This window comes from Chinchilla lanigera, unplaced genomic scaffold (assembly GCF_000276665.1).
Source record: "Chinchilla lanigera isolate Chin_1 unplaced genomic scaffold, ChiLan1.0 scaffold00020, whole genome shotgun sequence".
Lineage (NCBI taxonomy): Eukaryota > Metazoa > Chordata > Mammalia > Rodentia > Chinchillidae > Chinchilla > Chinchilla lanigera.
In genome coordinates, this window is record NW_004955421.1 from 203,089 (window position 1) to 212,844 (window position 9,756).

The window sequence follows — 9,756 nt, forward strand, 5'->3', positions numbered from 1 at the left end:
TTATAGCCCAGGCTGGCCTCACATTTACAGTGATCCTCCTGCCTCAGCTCCGGAGTGCTGGGCTCACAGGCATGCACCACCATGCCCAGCATAATTGTTGCTTTAAATGTTGTCTTGACCCAGTTTTGAGGTCCTGGCTTGAGGCTGGTCAGTTTTTCTTTTTGAGCCACTAAGTCAACACCCCAGTTTCTTCCTTATCCGATCTCATATTTAGGGGTCACAGCAGCCCCAATCGTCCTGGGGCCAGGTAGCGCGTACACTTGGGGGTGTACCCCTCTTCTCCAAGCCCACCAGATCCAATCAGGGCATCCACTGGCAGAAAGGCCTTGAAACCTACCTCACCTCACCATGCAGTACGGCTGGAGTGCTTGTTACCTTGTCCCTGCATACGGCTCTGTGTGACCACGGCTTGCGTATTTCTCTGTTTGAGCTTGGATGCTTAACCACTACTGTGCTGCAGTGGGACCCTGTGGGCTCCTCTTGAAGGCTGTAGGTCGGTGGGTATCTGACTCTCGTTTTCAGAAATGCTGTCCTCTCTGGGTCAGTTTAGTTAGTACCTTTAGCCTGGGGAATTGGCCTTGATGTCTATCTTTGGTATTCAAATAGGGCTTCACACATACACCAGAGGTCGCTATAGTCTCATGTTAGACACCAGGCCTGGGTTCTGCCCTGTACCAACTTAGTTTTGGGCAGAGTTTGGGAGTCTTGGTGAGGGTGGGCTTGGGGGTTTGTTTGGTCCTCTGCTCAAATTTTGGAAGTTAAGTCCATTGGCACCTTACATCCATGGCAATGTCGGGAATCTGGTATTGGCTCCAGCCCCATCTCCACTGGCTGTGATACCTTGGGCATAGCCTCCCTCTCTGGGTTCCTATTTCCTCATGTGTGAAATGGATGTTATGTTAAAAAAACAAAAAAACCCAGCCTTTTGGGGGGAAGTGGGTTTTTTGTAATTTAGTATTCAAATCTTTCCAGTCATGAGTGTTGAACCCAGTGCTTTTGCCCTGAGTTATATCCTCGGGGCTTTTGCACTAAGCTATATTCTTAACTCTTAAAAACATTTTTTAAAATTGTGAGACAGGGTCTTGCTAAGTTTCCTGGGCTAGGCTTGAACTTTTGATCCTCCTGCCTCAGCCTCCCAAACTTCTGGAATTACAGATGTGCCCCACCATGTGTAGCTGAACCTTGCTTTTGATCTAAACACTGACTGGAACGTTGAGTGTGGTCACCCTGTATTGTTTGAAATCCCAGCGATGGCAAAGGGCTCAACTTTGTGAGGAGAAGCAGCTTTCCCTGTGTTTTATTCATCCTACTAATTCTCACTGCTGTTGCCACTGTTAGGTACTTACATGTATCAGGTACTATGCTAAGTGCTTTACAAATGTTAGATCTTTTAATCATGATGGCGAAACTCCACATTTCCAAGCAGAAGGGGCTTGAGAGGTCATGGGTTTGAAGCTACACTGTCATTTCACACGACACTGAGGACAAGTCCATTATTGCATCAGAGAACACTGACTAATATCTTTCAAGTCACTTATAGCTACACACATTTGTAAAAACTATTCTCTACAAGGTGCTTTTTGGGGGGAGGGGGTGGTACTGGGAATCAAACCCAAGGTACACTAACACTGAACTATTTCCCCAGCCTCTTGTTTTGAGACAGGATCCAAGTTTCTCAGGATGGCCTAAAACTTGCCACCCTCCTGCCTCAGCCTCTCACGTACTGGGAGCTGGGATTAAAGGTGTGTGGCACACCTGGCCTGAGTACCCTTTTTTTTTTAAATTGTCTTTGGTCTTCTCCATCTGGCCTCCTCAGATCCTCTTCATTCGGAGAACATCAGCACTCTGCAGGGCATTTACCAACCTGATTCAAAGTACAAGGAACATTTTCAGTTAAAAGGAACTTTTTTCCTCATTAAAAAGCCAATAACAATTTGTGTGTATGGTGTGCTAGAGCTTGAACCCAGGGCCTCTCACATGTTCAGCAAGTGCTTTGCCACAGAGCTACATCCCCAGGCCCCAATCAATCTATTTTTGAGAATATAAAAGGTCTTTAAAAAAACTTACTTCATTTTCTTCCTTATGTTCTTCTCAGATTCTTCCTTTCTCCATCAGAGAAAACCCAAACCTTCCATTTTTGGAAATGAGTCACTTATCTGTTTCCTGCTTCTATCAAAAACCCCACTTGAGCTCAGCAGAGCTGCGTGAGGTACAGAGCTGTGCTCACAGGAAGCCGCATGCCCTCAAAGACACCTGTGCTTCTCGCGCCAGCATCACACTGCCTCTGCCTTCCCAGAGCCTCCTTAGAAAAGCAGGTAAATGGGGACGGGGACACGCGCAGGGACTGCAGTGTGGGCCAAAGGTGACCCAGTAGGCAGCCAGCCCGGACGTCTGAGCGTCCTGGTCACATTGGTGCACGCAGGTGGCAGCTCGCTTGGAGCTCCGTGCTCTGCCTGTCCCCACGCTGTGGAGCCTCGTCTGATGGGCACCCGGACACGTGGGCTTCCTTCCTTCTCCTCCCTGCGGGCACAGCTGTCCTAAATCCATGTGCCCTGGAGAAACAGGTAACTTCCATCAACGTCCAAACATTTCTGCTTGTTGCTTCTATCATGACTCTTGGGCCAAGAAACCATACATATGTGTGTGTGCGCACACATACAATTACAAACATTTAGCAGTGGTCTTTCTTGTCTGCTGATTCTGAAACTTTCCTCTTTAGCCTTGTTTATTTTTCCTTTTAATTTTCGCTGATAAAATGGTGAAGAAATAATACAATTTTTGCTCATTTAACAAACTTCACTGGTGACCCTGCCATGTACCAGGTCTTCAGCATCCATGTTCAGGAATAACCCAGAATCTCCCTCAGCAAGCACAGCCTTGGGGCTGCGGTGGGAAGGACGGGAGAGGGACTAGTTGTGAACTGCAGAACAGGTGAGAGGCTTTAATACGGAATGTCACGAGAGCAGGCAGGAAGAAGCCAGGGCCAGCCTGGAGTCTGATAGACCTCGCTCCCTGAATTGCTCTGGGAGATAGGTGAGCATGTGTGTAACTTTCAGGTTTTAATGTCTCTGCTTCCTGTGTGTGTGTGTGTGTGTGTGTGTGTGTGTGTGTGTGTGTGTGTGTATCCCCATAGCAGGCACTGAGGCTCACACTTACTAGGCAAGTTCTCTACCAGTGAGCTCCAGCTCCAGCTCTTCTCATTCTGTTTTGCAATGAGATCTTGCTAAGTTGTTCAGGCTGATCCTGAACTTTTGACCCATCTGCCTCAGCCTCCTAAATAGCTGGGATTATAGACATGCGCCACGGACCTAGTTTAGCTCTCAATTTAGATAGAAAATGAAAGCTGGGCATGGTGATGCACACCTGTAATCCCAGTACTAGGGAGGCTGAGGCAGGAGGGTTGCTAGAGTTTGAGGCCAGCATGGCCTACATAGTTCAAGGCCAGCCTAAACTACCTAGCAAGGCCCTGCCTCAAAAAAACAAAATAAAAGAGAAGAACAACAAAAGAATGTGGTTGGGGTAGTGGAGACTTTCTTTCTGGCTATGTCTTTTCAAGATCTATTGGGATTTTCTTTTTTTAATTTTTGGTAATCAAGGAATTTTCTAATTTCTACTGTTAAAGCATTTGATGCATTCAACTGTTTTTTGATTTAAATGTATTTTGATGAAAAGACCAAAAAGTTTCCTCAAGGTACCAGAATATTGTAACCTCCTGAAAGGCTTTAGAACCCACTGCCTGCATTAGGATAATGTGGCTCAGGACTGGCCACATGTTCCTAGAGGGCCTGAGGTGTGGCCGCTCCCCGGATGTGCTCTGGAGCACATAGAGGCTTGGCGGGGAGGTAATGGAGCCATGTATACCATGGCTCCTAAGAGAGCACATAAGAGAGCACATAGAGGCTTGGCGGGGAGGTAATGGAGCCATGTATACCATGGCTCCTAAGAGATTATTACATGTCCAGAAGTCTGAAGAGGCAGCTGGTAGCTTGGAATTGATTACTGTGGGAGGATGTATGCCACAGGGGCCAGCAAATGCTGTGAAGCATTTCCCCACCCTTAGTCCTACATCCCATTTACCAGCTCATAACTGTGACTTGGGGTCCAAGTAGCAAGTTCTACACACACGTGTATGGCCTTTGGAAGTCACTTAGTTCTAAGGGGCAGAGGGGAGATTGTGAACCCAGGGACTTTGCACTGAGTTACATCTCCAATTGCTCCTCCTTCCTTTTTGAGACAGAGTCTCACTTTGTGGTTCAGGCTGACCTTGAACTCACTATGTAACCTAGGCTGGCCTCGAATTCTTTGATCCTCCTGCCTCAGCCTCCTAATTACCGGGGTTACAGGTGTGTGCCACCACATCTGGCACCAAATGCCCCTTTTAAGAAACGAAAAAGTGAAACAGGCTCTCATTAAGTTGCCCAGGCTGGACTCCAATTTGATGGTTTTGAAAGTCTTCTTGAGCTTAGTGATGATCGTGATAGCCCACTCTGTCAATTTTGAAGTACTGCTTTCTCCAGGAATCTAGACTAATTTTTATATGCTCTGATTTGGTTATGCTTATTTAGCTTAGCATACAAGAATTCTGCTGTGAATGATATTTTAATGTGCAGTATTGGTGAACGTGCTTTGAAATCTATATAAAGGGTGCAAAAGGAATTAGTTTTTATATAAAGGCAGGTGACTAACTTGGTTTCTTTATAGTGAAATAAGATTACCTGGAATCTGAGGTGGAAATGTTTTCTTTTTTGCAGTGCCGGGGATTGAACCCAGGGCTTTATGCATGCTAAGCCCATGTTCTACCTCTGAGCTATATCCTCAACCCCATGTATGCATTTTTAATCTCTCTCTTTTTTTTAATGTGAGAAAGGGCCAGAATGTGCAGTACTGTTGGGAGCATGCACTGATGCTGTCATCCCTGAAAGTAAATTTAGTAACTCTAGACTACGTAATATGGTTTAGAAACACATTTTTAGCCATGTATGGCGGTGCACACCTGTAATCCCAGCACTTAGGAGGCTAAGGCAGGAGGATCAGTGCAAGTTTGAGGTCAGCCCAGGCTACATAGTGAGTTTAAGGTCAGCCTGAATTACATAGGGAGAACTTTTTTTTTTAAAAGCCCTCACATTCTTGAAATACACTTCCCTGAAAAAGGAGTGTTACTGTCCTCACTTACCAGTGAGAACTGAAGTTGCAGCAGAGGGCTAAGAGGATCAGTGAGTAGCAGAGCTGGAATGTAAGCCCAGCCCATCTGGCTGCAGGATTCTTTCCTGCGGCTGCCCAGCCCTGCTAGGAATTGAGGTCCTCAGCTGGGGAAAGTATACTGTAGGTTTTTTTATATGCACATTTTATTTTTATATGTATTATATATATTGCCTGGACTTTAGATACTACACATAACATATAGTACATATTATAAATAAATGACCTAGGGTAGAACAGTGTGCAGCTGCGCTGTGCACTGTCTGTGTCTGACCCTTGTTCTTACGGGAATCTCGCTTGCTGTCCCTCTCATTAGCCTCTTCTGCTTACACCCAGACCAGCCTCGAGGAGCCTGTAGATTTAAAAAATGAACCCCACTGACACAGCAGACACCACCGTGGACGGAAGTATCTATAGCAATTACTACCTCTATGAAAACAGTATGCCCGGGCCTTGTGACAAAAAAGGCGTCAAGGCTTTTGGGGAGCTCTTCCTGCCTCCTCTTTACTCCTTGGTCTTTCTGTTTGGTCTGCTTGGAAATTCCATGGTGGTGCTGGTCCTATTCAAGTACAAGCGGCTCAGGTCCATGACCGATGTGTACCTGCTCAACCTGGCCATCTCGGATCTGCTCTTTGTGCTCTCACTCCCGTTCTGGGGCTACTACACTGCAGACCAGTGGGTCTTCGGGCTAGGTCTGTGCAAGATGATTTCATGGACATACCTGGTGGGCTTTTACAGCGGCATCTTCTTCATCGTGCTCATGAGCATTGACAGATACCTGGCCATTGTGCACGGGGTGTTTTCGATGAGGGTGAGAACCTTTACCTATGGGGTCGTCACCAGCTTGGCTACATGGGCAGTGGCAGTGTTCGCCTCCCTTCCTGGCCTCCTGTTCAGCACTTGTTACACCGAGCACAACCACACCTACTGCAAAACCAGGTACTCTGTGAACTCCACCACATGGAAGGTTCTGAGCTCTCTGGAGATCAACATTCTAGGACTGGTGATCCCCTTGGGGATCATGCTGTTTTGCTACTCCATGATCATTAGGACCTTGCAGCACTGTAAAACCAAGAAGAAGAACAAAGCGGTGAAGATGATCTTTGCCGTGGTGGTCCTTTTCCTGGGCTTCTGGACACCGTACAACATCACGCTCTTCCTGAACACCCTGGTAGAGCTGGAAGTCCTTCAGAGCTGCACCTTGGAAAGGTACCTGGACTTTGCTCTCCAGGCCACAGAAACCCTGGCTTTTGTTCACTGCTGCCTGAATCCAATCATCTACTTTTTTCTGGGGGAGAAATTTCGCAAGTATATCGTGCAGCTCTTCAAAACCTGCAGGGGCCCTTTTGCACCCTGCCAGTACTGTGCACTCCTCCAGATTTACTCTGCTGATACACCCAGCTCCTCTTACACGCAGTCTACCATGGATCATGAGCTCCACGATGGTTTGTAAAGCATGAAAGCACAGAGCACAAAGTTAATGAGCTGCCTACATTCAGAGCATACTTAGAGGGTTTTAGTCAGAGGTTCCCGAGCGGGTGTCCGGAGCAAGGCTGGCTTGCACAGCCAGATGTGGGCTTCTCACCCTGCAGTCAGCTTTTCCTCTTCTGACAGCCAAGGTGAGCCCATAAGGATTCACCTGGACTGAGCAGCCTTCCTCTCCCCAGGCCTGCCTGCAGGAAGAGGCAGATCTGAAGAGAATGCTGAACAGTGATGAAGGTATGGAAAACACTGAAAGAGAAAGACTGTTCCCTCTAACCTCAATCGGGGCTCTCCAGAGGGAAATGGACCCTGAAATTTGTAGCTTTTGTGAAACAATGTAGAAAACTTTGACATGCTGTCCTATTGTTTTTCTAATAATATATCTGAAGCATGGCATATTCTGTGACGTGAGATGTGTACAGAAACCATGCGTGAAATCATGAACCTATATCTCAATCCTTTTCTTGTGAAGAATTATTTGTTAATTAAAGGCAAACTTTCTCTGCTGATTACAAGTGTAAGGATATGAAGACAGTGTGGTCTGATTTTCAAATGTAAAATATAAGGCATTTAAGATCCAAACACACTTGTAGAAACTCAAACATAATTGCATTTTCATGTGGACATGTTTTGTTTTACTTATAATAGGTGAATATTCCCTAAAAATGATATACAGGGGATTAGGAGAATAGAGCCCTTGCCTAGCTTGTGCGAGGTCCTGGGTTTAGTCCCCAGCACCACAAAATGATAATACATAAGCTTAGAACATATTTATCTAGGTCTTCTTCACAACTATAGCCTTCAAAATTGAAAATAAGGTGTGCTAGTTAAGTCAGATACCTCCCTGGTCATTCTGAAGTGCCATCAGTTAAGGGAAGAATACTGAAAGTTATTGCTGATGTGGCATAAAAATGACTTACAGATCATATTATACAAGGATTCACTTCTTTGTTACAATACTGGCTCTATGAGACTTGGTCCCTCCAAAACCAAAACCGTTCTTGCTAGCAATTGAGTTAAAATGCTTCTGTTAAGTTTACGTATTACTGCATGCTCCTTAGTTACAAAGAATGTAGTTCCAGAAAATTTACTTTAAGAAAAGTGGTTTTAAAAGAGAAAGTTATGGGTTAGGGAGATAGCTCAGTGGCACAGGGCATGCCTGGCAAGCACAAGGTCCTGAGTTCCATTCTTGCTCAAAAATAAAAAAAATAAAAAAAAAATAAAAAAAAATTAAAATGATACTGTTACCTGGATAGAAAATAAAATGACCTTGTACATAGTCTCACAGAACTGTCTTTTCTCTTGATCATGTTTGTGTTTGGTCTCATAATGTAGAAGAGTGAAGGCTGCTTACCTGTCCACACTTCACCATGTGTTGTAAATGTCATGGATTCGCCCCAGGAGAGGAACCAAAGGATTTGATGTAAACAGTTCACATGGGGTGCGACAAGGATTCACTGTCATGTTGTGAGCTCCTGGGCAGTGTTTCTTGAGAAAACCTCTATGTGATATCCTGGGATCCCCTGAATCTTAGCCCTGTGTTCTTTCTAAGCCAGAGTATGTTACTTTGCTCTTAGCCATGGGTTCCTCATCTGTAAAATGGAATATATTTCTGAATAACTGAAAGAAATAAATGATTAATGCACAGTGTCTATGTTCTTAAGTCCTAGAGAAAGATGGGCTTTAGAATTGCTCAACTAAAGGGTGCCTTCCCTTTCCTGGCAGAGCTTGTCATTTTGTTCATTAAATTCCAGTGACAGCAATAGGGCACCAAGGGACAGACTGGCCGTAGGAGTTTCCTTTCCCCTCACTCCCTGCACAGACAGCACTAAGCTGTGGTGAGGCACGGGCTACTGCTGCCCATCCCTCCACCCCAGGGCGGGATCTTCCCATGGCCTCAAGATCCTCAGCCTGCTCTTGTTCCAAAGTTGGGGGTTTTGCCCTCAGTGCAAGGAATTGAGATCCGGATATCACCCTCTCAGAACACTAAAAAGTGTTTCCTCTCTTTCGGTAGCACAGCTGTAGAAAACAAGCCAGCAGGATTTCTGCACAAAGGTGGGTTTCCCGACACTTTCAGACATTAGAGCCATCTCGTCCTTGTAATGCTGCCAGCTTCTGGGGAGCACAGACCAGGTGTGATTTGCATAAGAACAACAGAAATGCATTTGCTTGTGAGTGGTGAAAATGTTTTTGAACAGGATGGCTACAAGATATTATGAATGTACTAAATGCTGCTGAATTGTATATATCATGACGGTTACTTTCATGTGGTTTTAAAAACAACAGAGAGAGTCCAGGCACGATGGCATATGTCTATAATCCCAGCGCTTGGGAGGCTGAGGCAGGATGACTGCTATAAATTCAAGACCAGCCCATGCTACATAGTGAGTTCAAGGCTAGCCTGAACTACATAGTAAGACCTTATTTTAGAAAACAACAAAAAAAGAGTACAATCAAAAATAGCTCACCAATAGCTGTTTATTGTAGGTCTAGTGGATTAATTTGATTATCTTCCCATGAAAAGGAAAAATACCAGTGGAACCAAAGGTATTCAACTCCTTGTGGAGATTTTTTTTTCCCCAACAAACTATCAACGCTTTGGAACTATTTGATACAATTAAATTTGACCTGTTGGATGCCTATTTTGTGTTAAGCAGAGTGTTGACCATGGAATAAAAGGATAAAAGAGTAAGTTCTGCACTTCTTGAGTCTGCAGTCTGATAAAGGAAAACACAAACAGATTAACTGCAGTCCAATCAAGACAAATACAACAATCACAATGAGACTCTTGGAAAATGACTCCACCGCAAGTTTTCCTAACAGCCTTAGCTTTTGAAGTAGACAGCAGCAGCAGCAGCAGCAGCAGCAGCAGCAGCAGGATTTTCATAGAAGGAGCATAGGAAGGGCTTTCTTTTTTTTGTTGTTGTTTTTTTTTTTTGGTTTTTCTCTGGTACCGGGAACCGAACTCATGACCTTGCGCTTGCCAGGCAGGCGCTTTGTCACTGAGCTAAATCCCCAGCCCCAGGAAGGGCTTTCTAAGCTGGTGAGGTCGCATATGGAAAGGTAAGGGAGTGC

At 45.2% G+C, this 9,756-nt stretch overlaps 1 protein-coding gene across 5 annotated transcripts; it reads left to right on the forward strand.

The window, feature by feature from the left end:
* The first annotated feature begins 2,208 nt into the window (after positions 1-2,208).
* On the forward strand, positions 2,209-7,856 carry Ccr4 (chemokine (C-C motif) receptor 4). 5 transcript variants are annotated; one of them, XM_013513641.1, is made up of 3 exons: positions 2,209-2,315; positions 2,423-2,564; positions 5,516-7,856. In XM_013513641.1, exon 3 carries the CDS (start codon positions 5,567-5,569, stop codon positions 6,650-6,652), a length of 1,086 nt encoding a protein of 361 aa, XP_013369095.1. In that variant the 5' UTR covers positions 2,209-2,315; positions 2,423-2,564; positions 5,516-5,566; the 3' UTR covers positions 6,653-7,856. The 5 variants fall into 5 exon arrangements, with proteins under 5 accessions (XP_013369095.1, XP_005383688.1, XP_005383686.1 ...); XM_005383631.1 differs by having other exon boundaries at positions 5,536-7,856; XM_005383629.1 differs by lacking the exon at positions 2,423-2,564.
* Positions 7,857-9,756: the final 1,900 nt, after the last annotated feature.

What these genes read in the sequence shown, in the direction of transcription:
- Ccr4 (XM_013513641.1), top strand. Translation starts at nt 5,567, where the DNA reads ATGAACCCCACTGACACAGCAGACACCACCGTGGACGGAAGTATCTAT.